At 37.6% G+C, this 16,195-nt stretch overlaps 1 protein-coding gene across 3 annotated transcripts in view; it reads right to left on the bottom strand.

Annotated features, from left to right (window-relative positions):
- PCDH7 (protocadherin 7) overlaps positions 1-16,195 on the bottom strand; it is a 263,004-nt gene that overhangs the window by 222,096 nt on the left and 24,713 nt on the right. The window contains exon 2 of one of the 3 annotated variants that reach the window (XM_026037569.1): positions 808-851. The exons of the other annotated variants lie outside the window; for them this stretch is intronic. Within the exon in view, the coding sequence (XP_025893354.1) occupies positions 822-851 (30 nt within the window). The 3' untranslated portion in view covers positions 808-821. Of the gene's footprint in view, positions 1-807; positions 852-16,195 lie in introns of those variants that run through there. 3 annotated transcript variants of the gene reach the window in all.

The raw sequence follows: 16,195 nt of genomic DNA on the forward strand, positions 1-16,195 counted from the left end.
TTACATGAAATGTAAACAAACTCTCCAGGCTGAAACGAGCTACACTGACAGAAGTTGAGATCCTTCTTTAGGCGATAGATTTCACTTTGCAGAAACACACCAAAAAAGGTATAAAGTACTTTTTAAAGAAAAATTTTAAATCCTGAATGTCAATAATTTTTACAGAAAACACATTATATGTTGTTTTGGTTGCTACAGGCAAACATAAATATTCTTTGTTGTTTCTTAATATTTTATCTCCTGAATTTTTTAATTTAATTTTTGCATTATACAAAATCTTGTCTAAATTAATTTTTCAAGTTTACACATGAGAAATTATGTAATACTACTGTTACTTCCACTGCTTTAGAAAACCTGTCATGTTACAGGAAAGTCAGTGCTTCTTACCATGCACAATTCAAATCCCAATTCTCCAATGGCCCGTTAACACCAAATGTGTCACCCTTTAAAACCGCAGAATCAATACATTGGAATGTCATGGTACCCTGATGGCCCACAAAAGCCTCTGTATACATTTATTAGACAAATATTTTTATATTACTTAGAGAAGAAATGTGTCAACTTAAAATCAATTTCAAGTTTCTTACTAAGCAGGAAATAGTCACACACAAATAAAAGTTACAATCAGTCAAGCATAGAACTGAAAAAAAAAAAGAAGGTCAAAGTCATTTAGCCATCCTCCTTTGCATTAGGACACTTGGGTGTGCACACGGTTAGAAATTCCAACCTTTACTTTCCAGGTAGGTGGAACAGGATTTCCTTGCTTTTTTTTTTTTTTTTTTTTTTTTTTTTTGACATCTCTTTCTCCAGATCATCAGTCACTAGGGATTTGTTGAAAAGTCCAGACTTCGCTTCCAGACAATTTAAGAAAAATACAAGAATAAACCGTAAGTATTCTAGTTCTCTCAAACGGTAATGTCTCTAAGCCTTTCTACAAAAAGATTCTTCTAAAGGTTACATATCACAAGATTATCTAAGGATCTGGGACTACTAAAAAGAAGACTAGGAAAAAAAAATCCTATTTCAAAATGTTTCAGCATTTCTTCAAAAAATGCTTCTGTAGTACACTCCAAAGAACTCAAGAGAAAGTTGTCAACCTTTCTCACAACATCAGGAATTTTCAGATTGGACAAAACCTTCTCTCCACTAATTCTTTGAAACTGGACCAAGGACAAAATGTAGTATCGGTGACTCCCCTTCCATCCTTGTGGAGATTTATAAAAAGCCAATCCTGGCCAATCCAGGATTCCTTGGGTGCTTAACAAAAAAGCAAAACAAAATAAAAATTCTTCTGAGCTGCTGTGCTGTTGACAGAATAGTTTAAAATATTATCTTCCTTCCTTAATCTCTGTATTTCAAAGCTATGTCCCTCTAGCTTTTTGGAGAAGCCTGAGTATCAAGCCAAGACTTGATCAAGAAAAACATAGTAGAGGCCCAAGTACCTAAAATTTAACATTCAAGCTTTGTTGCCCCACTAATTTTTGGAAAATTTCACACGGTAGTATCATTCAAAACCCTTTGCAGCCCAAAATGCAAGTAGTCCACATTAAACTTCTGTAAATCTTGAACTTATAGGGTCATATCTAGCCTATGGAAACACATCATGAAAATGAGTATTTCTACAGAGTGTAAAATAGTTCTAAAGATATATAACCTTGATCACTTTCTAAACCAATAGAAAAGTTCCTTGTTACTCTCTTCATGATATTTATAACTATAAAGAACCAAAGTGAATAGATTTTCAGGAATCAACCTTCATGTTTTCTTATACAAGTTCATTACAATTCATTATTGATAGACAATTCTTCTGTCAAAGACCTTTTTAAACCATTTGATCTCATTATTCTTCTATGAAAGCACACATACTGTTTTCCAAGTCATGTACTTTATATATCATGCATTTTTTTCCTGAAATCATTATATGCTCCCTCCACATTCCCTCCACAGCTTAGCACATACAACGCATATATTTATCTGGAGCTGAATTTTCTAGCAATAAACCATCCATATTTTGTGTCCCATCATAAAATCCTTAAAATATTTTGCTAAATTCTTCTCACTGTGCTCATACAAGTAGTCCTACTGAATTAAAAAGAATTCCAACGTCAGAAATTCAGTGAGATTCAATCCTACCATTCTGCGTAAAGCTAGCCCATGTGGTTTTGCAGTTCACTACATAAACTTCCAAAGCTATTTTATGAACTAATGCTAGAAATTCTCCCAATGCTAGGTTGGCTTCAATTAAAAATCTTACAGCATTTCACGGAAATTTTGTAAGAAACATTAATTAAAGTTGTCAAATAGGTTATCAAACTAACCAGTTAACATATTAGTCACAGCCGTAATTTGCTATTTTAGTTTTTGTGTCCTTAATGAATTTTCTATATATGAGAGTCCACATGTAGGAAATTATACAGAGGAAAGATTAGTTTATTCTTAATAATAAAATAACAATGTATTTTAAAAAAAGATCAGCTATTATTAGAAGAAAAAATATAAATATAATATCTTTCCATTAAGGCAAAATAAATAATTAAATTTCATAAAATAAAATTATACAAAGGCATATGAAAATGAGGGTTTTTTTTCTGTTCAGCGGCAAATGGACTTCATCACTTAGCATCTACTTTTACTAATCAAACTAAACTGGACTGCTCTGAGTTTCAGTTTTGTTTTAATTCAAAACATCATACAGTACACAACAAGCTTTTGCTGTTAAGCTGTGCTTCTTCAATAATTTTCTCAAAAATGCCTCTTTAGCATACTAATATATAGGAGGGGGTAAAGTCAATATTGAAGTTGCATTAACTGCTTGTAGAGAAAAAAAATGCATGTAAGATTTTCAGAAGAATATATGTTTTTAAAGTAGTAGTATACGCAGTATTTCTCACAGATCCCAGATATCACCATAATTTTGTGCACAACTTTAAGCTACGTTGTATTTTTTTTTCTTTTATACTTCTATGCTGTGATAGCAAGATTTCGTGGAAGCCCATCAATACAACCAAAGTTCGGATGCTAGTGCTTTCAGCAGTACAATAAAAATTCAAACGTAATTTCATGTATCATAATCTACATTGAGGGGATTACCAGCAAGACTGGTACCTATTAATACATTAGTGAAGTTATCAATGAAGAAAGCTGGCTCAAAAGATGCAGTGTTGCCACTCTGCTGTGTGAAATCAAAGAAGCTGTTTTCATAGTCTAGCTCTCCTTTTCATTTAATCAATGATCCACAGAATGAAGAGAGAGAGAAAAAGAGTATTGTTTCAACTTGCTGCAGTGCAAAACGATAATTTCAAGACATTCGTCTAGCCAGTCTCCTTCCAAATACTGAATTTTGCTTTTAATTCTAGCAGCAATTGTATCCTGTAAACATATACATATGTATACAAATATATGAGGACTCCTGAGAATAGGGACATCCCCATCCTTTGCCTGTTGTGAATCATTCAGTACACAAGGCTTTCATTACTGCTACTTCCCCAGGATGCGTTAATATTTTCTGTGACGTCTGTTACCAATTCACTAGTGTCTCTCAGCAGACGTTGCTGAGTTCTAAGTCTCGGGAGAGCGAGGATACTTTTACCCATTAGAAATAAGCAAGTTGTTTAATTAACACACCCTTTTCCTTAACGGTTTAACTCAAAGCTGACAAAGACTCTTTGCTGCAAACCATGAACAAAGCAAGGAGCACTAATTAAACATCCTGAAGTTTCTAAAGGGATAGTTTCTTTCAGCACCCAAGGGATTCTTTGAACTTCTCAAGAAACCTTTAATGCCTTCCAAGAGTCCTTGGAATTTCTTGTAGCTGCTTCACTCACTCAGGGAAAAAATTCTGACTGTGAAGATGTTGGACATTCCTGACATTCAAGTTTGTGTGGAAAGAAGCATTTAAAAACTCCTAAGTTCTGAATAAGATACAAGGAGGTTTGGTTTTATACCTGGAAAAATGTTTTGATTCAAACTTGAATTCCTCAGATCAGGATGGGCGTACATGGTCCAGCTAAATGATTACAGTCTAATTCAAGGTGATAATGCAAGCTGTTGAGAGCTACATGAGTCATTACATGGGAGCTAAATTGATACAGCAGGCAAGAGGAAAGACGATTTATGCACTAAATACCTACCAGGAAGTAGACATTTAAATAGAAAGGTCTGTGCTACCGTCACAAACTTCTTACAGTCTAGCTTACATTTTCTTAGAATCAAGCGGCCGAGCTAAGAAGTAGCACGCAAAGGATTTTAACTGCATGTGAGTCTGCATTTAAGGACTCTGATGTGAGGCAAAGAGGAGCTTTCCTGTAGACAGCGAGTAGTGATCTTTGCTCCAGTCGTCCACCTTGCCTCCCCTGCACAGCGCCCTACTCCCACACTGGGGAAAGCAAGTCTCTTTATGAGGCAGCTGCTAACAGCTGCAGTTTACAGCCTGCACAGCAAGGTAGAGGAGCACCGAGTCTTTTATATTCAGGCTTGAGCTTGCACTGATCCAATAGCTGCAGCACGAGCAATTACGCTACCCCTGCAGTGGCAAAGGGACAGACAGCCGTGGGTAGTGCTTGTCACGAAGCTGGACATTCCCACCCCTGAATCAGACCTTTCGGGCATAGTAGCTAAAAAGCAATTATAAATATGTTGTGCTTGGAGGAAGCAGAAGTAGCAGCATGCTGCCTTGGTCTCCCTTATACTCAGGTGTACTTAACCACTTTTAAATTTGATACGGAGCCCAAGAGAACAACAACAGAGGAAAACATGACCAGGCTTTGTAAATCTGTTAGAGTTATGGCTCAAATATCATCCATCCAGACTTCCTTTAGCCATCTTTCATCCTATGGTGGGGACTGTAATGCTTCTTTCTTATTATTTCTTTACATTCATCTACATTTTCATAATAACCAGAAAATTATTAAGGCTACTTTTCCCGTATTTTATGAGGCAAAGCCTATGTACTTGCTTGTTCAGAAAATGTATTCAGTTTCAGATACTAAAGAATTTTGTCATAGTGCCAAGGAATTATTTTTTATGATTCTGTCAGGTCCTAATTTTCACAGGCCCATCCATCATTGCTCCACAGCTAGCAATAGACCATATCCTGTGGACTAGTAAAAATGAGAACAAAATAAGTCTGGAGCACAGAAACTGATCCATCTTTTGTATTACAAAAATGGACTGGAGTTTATTGTATGAAATTAACTCATAAGTATTTATTTCACAAAGTTTATTAATAAATATTACATGGCAAGTATTAATAACTATTTATTTATTAGTTCATTAATAGGGCTGTCATTTTGGACAACTTTGATAATTCGATTGCTAGTGTTTCAATTTAGTGTTCCTAAAGACAAATCCCTCACCTTTTGCTGTGTGCATTTGAAAAACAACTCTGCAGAAATAGAGTATCATAAATTCTGTCAATTACATCCAAAGACAGAACGTCACCCAAAGATCCAAAAGTATATCTAGATCTATTGATCCAAACATTTCACAGTTTCTTGTTTCATGATTCAGTGAAAAGCATATGAATGAACAAGAGAGAAGAACAAACGGGAGTGAATCAGGACAAGCTCTGAGACTCTAACAGCAGCTGGGCTCCAGCCAGGAGTCTGCACTTGCCTCTTTTTCTTCCCTAAGAAACATCCCTAGCATACTGAACTGCTTCTTCAACTAACAAAAAGAAGCAATTTTTGTTTCCCCAGATTAAAAATTTAAACTGGCCCCAGTTCCTTAAGGAGGAATCCTTAAAATCTATTTTTTTTTCAGATTAAGCCTCAAAATCCTTTCTAGAAAATGTTGTAAAATACTATGCAATGAAATGCAATTTCTGTTACACAGAAAAGATTCACTGCGAGAATCCCTTAATAAAATGATCTGTACTTAGGACACACAGAGGCTGAGTGGTGTAGTCCTCCACAGTAAATGTTTCTTCTTTCAGCACTGAATACTCTGTCACTCCAGTTCCCTCACTCAAACAATTAACATGGAACAAGTCTGGCCTGTAGGATTTTGTTGTCAGAGGCTCGGACCACCACTGCACTTCACTGATTACAGAGAGAGCTGTCCTTACTCATCAGCTTGAAAATCAGGCTTTTAATGACTTGGCAGGACACAGCTTTACTTTGCAGACTACTTTTTGTGACTTACAATTGTAATTACTTTTTTTTTATTTCATCACTAACCTTAGTTTTACTGTGATGCTCATATGAAACACTAGAAGAAGGTAAGTGACCAAATAATCAGAAATCAGCAAAAAAGGAAATAACTTTCTTCTTCTCAAAATAGTACTTCTAATTTCTGAATGCCTTTTAGGGTGTGCCGTTTTAATTTAGCAGCTCACATTGATTTGCAAATATCTCATTATATTAAAAGCAGAGGGGTTATGTGATCAAGTGGATAAAAATAAAAATCAACAATATCAGCAATCACATACACATATAGAACAAGGTGAAAAAAGTAAGTAACTTCGAGAACAATCATTATGAAAAATAAAAGGAAATCTTTGGGCATTTTTTCCTTAAGAAACAAACAGGGTAATTTCATTTTTCTTTAAATAAATCAGAAATATTGTATTTCAACAGATAATGAACTCCAAAAACAGAAGCACAAATGCATTTACCAAAAGGAAATAGCAAAGATGGTTCAGAAACATATTTACCCAGTCATCCATTTTGCATGTCAAAATTTTTTGCATGTGTTTTGCAAGTCACATTTTACAGATAGAAAGAAAATATATTCATTGAGGAAATTTCTGTTGTTGAACTTAAAATCAATCTCAAGTTTTTTTTCAGGGCTTGATTTGTCACTTTTTTGTTCATTTTTCATTCTGAAAACTACTTTCAAACATACTCATGAACGAAGAGATCATTTTGGCAAATGGTTCACCTCAAGCACGTGAGCTGTGCATTAGGATTCTCTAACTTATACACGAGGCTATGAGACTGAGATCTCAACATATCATAGAATCATAGAATCATAGAATGCCGAAGGTTGGAAGGGACCTCAGAGGTCATCGAGTCCAACCCCCCTGCTCACGCAGGGTCACCTAGAGCACGTGGCACAGGGCTGCATCCAAGCGGCTTTTAAAGATCTCCAAAGAAGGAGACTCCACAACCTCTCTGGGCAGCCTGTTCCAGTGCTTTGTCACCCTCACAGTGAAGAAATGCTTCCTTAAGTTCCTGTGGAACTTCCGATGCTTCAGTTTGAAGCCATTTCCTCTAGTCCTATCCCTGCCCACCACTGAAAAGAGGCCGCCCCCCTCCTCCTCACTGCCTCCCTTGAGGTATTTATACACGCTGATCAGGTCCCCCCTCAGCCTCCTCTTCTCCAGGCTGAACAGACCCAGCTCTCTCAGCCTTTGCTCATACGGCAGATGTTCCAGGCCTCTGATCATCCTGGTAGCCCTGCGCTGGACTCTCTCCAGCAGCTCCACATCCCTCTTGTACTGGGGAGCCCAGAACTGGATGCAGTACTCCAGATGTGGCCTCACCAGGGCTGAGTAGAGGGGGATGATCACTTCCCTCGACCTGCTGGAGACGCTTTTCTTAATGCACCCCAGGATCCCGTTGGCCTTCTTGGCCACCAGGGCACACTGCTGCCTCATGGTCAACTTGTCGTCCACCATGATACCCAGGTCCCTCTCTGCAGGGCTGCTCTCCAGCAGGTCCACCCCTAATCTGTACTGGTGTCCAGGGTTATTCCTCCCCAAGTGCAGGACCTTGCACTTGCCCTTGTTGAACCTCATGAGGTTTCTCGCCGCCCAGTCCTCCAGTCTGTCCAGGTCCCTCTGGATGGCAGCACAGCCCTCAGGGCTATCAGCTACTCCACCCAGTTTGGTATCATCGGCAAACTTGCTGAGGGAGCACTCCAGCCCTTCATCCAGGTCGTTAATGAATAAGTTGAACAGGACCGGACCGAGAACTGACCCCTGGGGGACACCACTAAGTACAGGCCTCCAGCTGGACTCCGCACCATTCACAACCACTCTCTGCACCCTGCCATCGAGCCAATTCCTAATCCACCTCCCCGTCCACTCATCTATCCCACACCTTCGGAGCTTGCCCAGGAGGATGCTGTGAGGGACAGTGTCAAAAGCCTTGCTCAAATCCAGATAGATGACATCCACCGCTCTGCCCTCATCTATCCAGCTAGATATTCCTTCGTAGAAGGTGATCAGGTTAGTCAAGCAGGATTTCCCCTTGGTGAATCCATGCTGGCTACTCCTGAGCACCTTCTTCTCCTCCATGTGTCTGGAGAGAGCAGCCAGGATGAGCTGCTCCATCACTTTCCCGGGAAAACTTATGTTTTCCTATATAGAATCACAGAATCATTATGGTTGAAAAACAACTTTGAGATCACTGAATCTAACTCCCTCAACACCAAATCTGTTAAACCATGTCCCTAAGCACCTCATCTACACATTCCTTGAACATTGTCAGGGATGGCGCCTCCACCACTTCCCTGGGCAGCCTGTTCCAATGCTTTGCGATGATCTGAGTTACAGAAGTAGATATATTGCCATGAGACATAACTCTTTTCCAGGAAACTAACTTCTTGCTACTTACAGAAAGAGCTCTCTCTTTCTTATTTCATTTTACCACTCTTTTTCCAAAGACCAGACTTCAGGTGTGTGCTGCAAAAGGTAATGGTGGTGGCCACTGCTCTGCTGCCTACTCTTTTTTGCCAGAGTTGCAGTGCAGAAGGCCAGGACAGCAGCTGCTGGGTGAGAACTGGAGTTTGGGGATGGCCTCCCAGAAACATTAGATACCCACGTTCTTTCCTACAAATTCTCTCTGTCCCTGTTGCAAGCTATGCAGCAAGCCTGCTCTTACCATCGCTTCTCTGTATCATGAAACAGACAGATATTTTTCCTTTGTTTCTATATAGAGCTTGTTTTAAGTCACATAAATCACATCTTTTTTTCTACTGCTGCCCTTTTCTGATTGAAAGAGTTGTGAAAAATAACAAAAACAGATGTCTGAATAAATGATAAAGCAAAAATGGTGGAAAGAAAACCACAAAGCTCTGCCTCATTCCCCTTCTTCTTATCTACACTGAAGAAACCGTAAATTAACCCCTAAAATCAACCAGAAAGCTTTGAAGCGCGGGAGGAGAAAAGAATAAATGACGCATTCTTTCGCTTGCAGAAACTACAACAGTGAGAAAATTTACAGGCATGACCCAAGCAAAAGTATGTATTATTCTTAGACACTCATTTAAGCAATGTCAAGCTAAAAGGAAAGCCTTGAATCAACCACAGCAGCAGCAACGGTGTGCCTACCTCCACGGCAAGAAGCAGCTACAATTGCTATGGCTGAATTATGCCACTCATACTTTCCTAACTCGGTCTGCAGGACTAACCCAATCTCTGTCCCTTGGTGCAAACTCAGGGATTCTCCATCTCGGAGTTACAGGTAGGTCTACGCTGCAGTGCCCAGTGAGACCCAGCTGTGAGGACAGAGGAGCCAGGCAGCTGCGGTGCCGAACAACAGGGCAGCCATGCTCAGCTGCACACAGCTACTGCACCGCAGCCAGGTATTTTTGAAGGTTTTTGAAGGTTTGAAGGTTTTTCTTTTTTTTCTGCAGTTCACCCTGAACTCCACACTGCTATCAATACTTGAGGAAACTTTCTAGGCTGATATACTCCCATTTAAGATAGTGACATAGTCACTGCTTTCAGTACCTACCAGCAGTCTATGGCTAGCTAAGTACACAGATGTATCTTTGAATTATACTCCCCTAGCTTTACACACTTCTTTTTTTTTCAAAGAATATTCCAAGTTGCACTTTACTACAAAGGTCTTCTGAACTCTGTAATTTATTTCTAAGAAGTTTCTTGGTCTTGTTTTTTTAGGGGTTGTCTTGCTTTACTTCTTTAGTTGGTGGCCATTATTTTTAACTAGTTTTGTTTAGTCAAAGTCTATCTCAACTATGGCAAGAATTGAAAGAATCTTAATTGACTTAAAGAGGGTATAGGCCAGAGGTTGAATCCTACTGACCAAGATCAAATTACCATGGTATTAGTGTTCACCATGGCTCAGTTAATTGAAAAAGCTGCTATTTGACAGCTATCAACAGTTTGCTGACAACTAAAGTAAGAACCACAAATGAAGTGCCATAGAAATATTCCTTCATTTTGTCTCAGTATTTCACTAATTTTGGACAATTGAATACACTTTTATTTGTGATGGAAAAAAAAAAGGGGGGAAAACTGTGAGCATATAAGGAGACAAAAAAATGGAATTAAAATGACAGTGCTAAAACATCAGGATAAGCTCAGTGTCAGCAATTGGAAAATGTAGCCATTAAAAGAAAACAAAATCAAACACAAATACAAAAAACAGTTAGTTTACATGCAGCCTCATAGCTTGAAGTTGCTATAATGCATTGGCAATTACAATGCAATGACAATTAAAAATGAGCCAAAAATAGGCAGTAAAGAAGTCAAATGCCAGGAATGCAAGGAAAGGAATGTTGTTAAGTAGGACACTGAGAAATTCATTTTGCTCTCCTCAGAATGAGTGTAACTTTCAGTTAGAATAATATGCATAGTTCAGCCATGAGAAGATAGTGAGAATCAGAGAATGCAGGGGACAGTAACAACAAAGAGAAGTCCAGGAAAAATAGACTGTTTTTCCAGATGCTACATTTGCTTTTTTAAAAAATATCAAGGGATTAAGAAGACAGAATAACATTTCCCAAAGGTTATAAAATTTTCAGGGAAGAACTTTATTCCACGTACACTCGGGGCAGGCTAGGAAGAAACCAGTTTAGCCCTTGCATCCACGTTAGCATTTTCCTGGATCTGATTAAGCAGGATTAAGCTTTTTCCTGGATCTGATTAACACTGTCTGACTTCTCCACTTGCCTCCTGCCTACTGAATGCTACCTATTTCTCATAGTACATAAAGTGTATTGAAACAAATGACCTCGAAATGTGAAGAAGGAAGGAGCCTTGAACAGTTAGGGACAGAGCTGAAGAGCTCTTAAACAGCACAGAGAACCACAGCAGGAGCAAAGCTTTTAGGAAAAAATCCATAGTGATTGTGAAGCACGAGCATACTTTAGCTACACAGGCAAAGAATGCTCTTTTTTAGGAGTTTTCAAAAAACTGGATGCAAGTTAGATTATTTACGAAAACCTTCCTAGCACTGTGCTTTTATCCCTAGTGTAAAATCTGTACTCTTTGCTTGTGCAACAATACGCAAGTAATCTGCTGGGCAGCCACAAACTTTCCTGCACTGGTCAAACACATTCTGAATGGTGGTCAGGCCCATCTAGGAAGGTTTTGTAAGCAGTATCTATTATTGTACGTTAAATAAATTAAAAAAAAAAAAACACACTGTGGAGTAAAAACATTAAATGAAGAGAAAACTTAAATGAGGAAAATCAAACATAGAAATTCCACCATTAAGCATTATTTGCTTAGTGTTATTTGTTCCATTAACCATTTCTCCTTTTTGGAGGAAGAATAATGTGAACATAAAGTGTCCTCACTTGCAACTTCCTTTAAGTTACTGGTTGAATACATATAATTGTAGCCTGAGAGAAAATAGTCCAACGAAGCACTCTTTGATTTTCACTACCCTTTCATTATAGATCTCCATTTACTGTAATCAGCTCTATGATTTGCTGCTATGACCAATATAGTTTGCAGCCTGCTATTTTGTTTGGAATTCTACTCCACAAATACATCAACTGTTCAGAATAAGCCATTTAATAACATGCAAGAAAAGCACACTCCTCTTCCAAGAAGTATAACTGGATTATTATTTTTATGATTGGATACCTGGATTATTATTTTTGCAATTGAATTGTTAAAATGGCCCCAAACAAACACAAACTGCCTCCCCAAAGCAGGCACTGTAGTCATCTGAACAATGCTATACACAGAGTCAAAACCTCAACACTTTCAAATTTACCTAAACCGATTAACATGGCACACAGCGAAAATCTAATCATTTAGTTCCTTTCTCTTTCCTCTAGAAGACCACAGTTTCTACATCTAAATGCACTTTGAAATGCCTAGCACAGGATCACAATTAAGCATGCTGATCCAGGCTAAGAGGTTATTGTCCCCTGCTTTCACCAGCTGCTCTTCCCTACTCTTTCCTGTCGGAGGTAAGAAGCTCCTCACATCTGCCAGCAGAACCATATGTGCAATTACTTCTTAACCCAGTTCTGTCAAAATGGTTTCATTTAAAAAAAAAATCTATTTAAAAAGTGTTTCAGCTAAATTGGAATTGCTTGTCTGACTGTGTCCTAAATACAGTTTATCTTTAAACTTCTGAATTAGAAGCTTCTGTTTACAATGACAAATAATGACAGTCAACTCACATTCCCCAAATGGTTCCTTAGACTCCTCTCGTATGCAAGGGCTAGGACGGGGAACATCTGAAGGTAAGTTGTTACTTCTCCAGATCGAATATCCACACCTCTTCCTGCCTCATAAAGTTAATTTCATATAAGGCTGTGGAGAACATCTTGACATGTTAAAATACGATCATGCTTGACTGTCCAGAGTGGTGTACAAAGTGTTTTTGTCTTTTCCTTGCCATAATCGTGTATGATTGTAACATATTTTTCTGTCCAACTGCATCTTATCTAGAAGCTTTCAGGAACTCTGTTGCAAAACGACTCTATCACAAAGTTTGATGTAATTTGACATTTGACATAACTTCTAAAATAACTATTGCAGATGTTATTCAATATGCTGTAGAAACTACTAGCACTGAGCAAGGCAGAGAGAAAATATACTGAAACTTAATCTAAATGAAAAAACAGAAATAAAGGATTTGATGCATCTGTTTTCTGATATGAGTAAGTATTTAAGCTAAGAACAATATTCTCTGAGTTCTTGTGAATTCTCACATAGGTGCTGATCAAGCTGACTCTTAAATCGATGTTAAAATTTCCATTAGCTTTGCTAAGCAAAATATTCAGCTTACATTAAGTTCTGAGGCAGATTGACTAGGTTGTATCTAATGTTCCAAACTGTTCTCATGACAGAAGCAAAATAATGAATCTAATTGAATGCTATCTCTTCGAAGACATGAACGTTATATTAAATTATAATTTAAAGTAAAAAAATTAGCAATTTGAGGAAAAAGGGAAATGGTAGCCCACTTAACTCACAGGAAGTAGTAATAGAAATGTAACCTAATGAAGGAAGTAAAAATCCAACGTAAATTAAAGACAAAGGAACATTAAAGCTGAAAACCCTATGAGAATGACAGAATTGTTGAAAATACACCTATGTGCAACACTTGTTACAATCAGTCTTTTAAAATCTTACATACTTCCCGGGACACTCTTATTGTGTGACCTTCATTTTATAGGGCCACAAAAGTACCTGGAATTTGACAAGATTTATCCTTTCAAACGAATAGTTCTTATATTGAACGAGAACTTCATTCACATGAAAACTCTGTATTTTAGTGCCTTTAATTCTTTAAGTCTTACAAGTACAAACATCTCCTTTGCCAAACAATTTGAAATAAATCAATATTTTTTTTTCCCATAGAAGGAAGGAGTTAAGTGACATATTTGTGTTCATATTACTAGTTGACCTGCAATATGACAGCCATCTTCCCATGCTTTTGGCAGATGACTTATGAATGTTCAGCAGCCTGTCCTGTACAAAGCACAAGGGGTTTCAGGACATATTCTAATGAAACAAGTGAAAGGCTGGTAACTCACATTGTACATGTTTTGTTGTTCTTGGATATTTTTGTATGTTTTGTGCTTTTTTTTCAAGCCGTGTCAGCTGATCTGATGCATCCTGAGCAAGGATTGACTGATAACAGAAGTGTTTGAATTTCAGTAGCATGGGTCAGCTAGAATAATCCACACCTAGTCTATATGTTTTTGAGATTTTCATATATAGCAAGTGAGGTTGAAATACTAATTTTATTCTAAGCAGAAACTTCTCATATAATTCTCAGTTTATACTGGGTGCTGAAAAGTCCTACACTTGGCTTTATTCCAGAAGACTTTTTCCCCTCTAACTTGAATGCTACTCCTCAAGCCATCTGGGAATCACCTAATTGTGAAAGAATAATGTTTGGATGCCTTATACCTTAGAGGGAAAAAAAAAAAAAAAAAAAAAAAAAAGACACTGAGTGCTTCCTTTCCTTAGTGACTTAGAAATGCATCAAATGGTGATGTTAGCTGTTCTATTTTATGCACTGGTATTAGCCATTCCAGAAATTTCCTATCTGCATTAGCACATTTTAATGAGGATAACCAGAATGGAGAGGTTAACAAAACCTTTCCAGAGCTCCTACTGTTAACCCTAATGCATTTTTATTAGCTTACTGCAATGGGAAATTTCAATCCTTGCCTCAAGAAATGAACAAGAGCCTTTCAAAATTTTACAATGTCAGAATTTCCTGAGATTCACTCAATACTGCCTGTGCCTGCTGATAACGAGTTAGTGATACTCTATTCAGGGACAGCTGTGGGTAATTTGTGGTACCTACGATCATCCTGAGCCAAGATATTTTCCAACGACAGTAGTACGAATTTAAGTTTTAGTGCTAAGTGTGGGAATATTTCAATTACCAGTTTCCAGGGATATATGGTAAAGATATCATGGAGGCATATTCTACTTTCAGTTATATAAATGTAAATTTAGGATAATTTTGCCAGTGTGCTTTTACACCTAAGCTGAGATGAGAATTTAAGTTCTCAATTTCATTGGTAGTATTCCTACACATGCAATTTCAAGTGCTTAGTAGGAAATGCTCTAGGCATTATTCTTCCCATACGATGCTGCTTAATGGTCATACATTGGGAAGAGGGAAAGATTCTTGATTCTCTAGTGCACTGGAATCACAGTAGCCATGATGATTTCATATTAGAAAGCTTTTATGTACTAGAAAAGTTTCGAAGTGTGAGAAAAACAAATTAAATGAAGATAAAAATATCTATACTTATAAAACACTATGTGGGATTTGTGGGTATTATTTTGCTCTTTTTTTTTGTTGTTGTTGTTTTCAAGGATATTTTAAGCTGTCACCTGAAATCAGAAGCAATGTAAATCCATAAGCAAGTCTGCACAGAATTACAAGCCTAATATTTACAAGTCATTTTTATAAGTGTGTGCAAAAAAAAATGTGTGAATGCAAACAGTCATTTAAAGGTCTAGATGACCTTTCCATCATACATATATTCAGCTCTCACATAAAGCTGTATTTTCCATATGCCTATATGTACATACATGTACATCTTGTACAGCAGCTGTGATGCTTTTTTTTTTAATGCTTTATAGTAATACACTAAAAGCCTTTTGAACGGACTGTAAAGCCATGCCCATAGGAATAAACTAAGCAGGGCCATGGCACAGGTCCAGCTTGTGGCAAGTGAATATCCAAACCACTAAACTATTAGCGTGATCTTCACCACAGCTTCGGCTGACACCACCCCGTAATGCGTAGCCACAGTCTGGGGGCCATCACCCCGGGGTGGCTCTCAGTGGGCAGTCTGCACCCAGTCGTCCTGCTCTGGAGGGCAGGAGAAGCTGCTCGCACTTCAGCTCCCTTGTGCTAGCTACTCTCACCAAGAATGGTTCCTGGCCCATTTCATTACTAGATATTCTACCTACCAGATTTTAAAATGCAAGGAGTCAATATTTTTTTCTTATTTTTAGAAACTATGGTTTCTGAGTGGTATTTCTTTACAAAAAAAAAAAAAAAAATGTTCATAAGCATTTACCTAACTATAGGCCTAAACAAAGGTGAAATTGCTAGAATTATTTTCTATAATAGGTATGATCTTATGAATGGAAAAATGCTAATTAAATCAATTTCGCTTAAAACCATTAAAAACACAAAATGAATAAATAATTGTAGAATATGGTTGCCAAAACTCTGCAGCAAGCACAGTTGCATTAGCTACCTTCCCAGTACCTGGGGACTATGCCAGGTAATAGACTTAACATTTTACTATATAAATGTGTACATATATTTATATAAAAATATAACCTTTCTTTCCTTTAAAATAATAAATAAACATGGCTATAGGTATTGAAAAATGCAAATGGCTCAAACACACATTGTCGTCTTTCAAAAAGAAAAGGAAACAAGCTTCCATATTTTTATGGATGGTTTAGAGATAACTTCAAAACAAAGCAGAAGTCTCCAATTTTCTTTAACTCAGATGGTATCAAAATGAAATTCAGAACAGATACTGCACTATAGGA

This window comes from Nothoprocta perdicaria, unplaced genomic scaffold, assembly GCF_003342845.1.
Source record: "Nothoprocta perdicaria isolate Ctin4 unplaced genomic scaffold, notPer1 scaffold_2, whole genome shotgun sequence".
Lineage (NCBI taxonomy): Eukaryota > Metazoa > Chordata > Aves > Tinamiformes > Tinamidae > Nothoprocta > Nothoprocta perdicaria.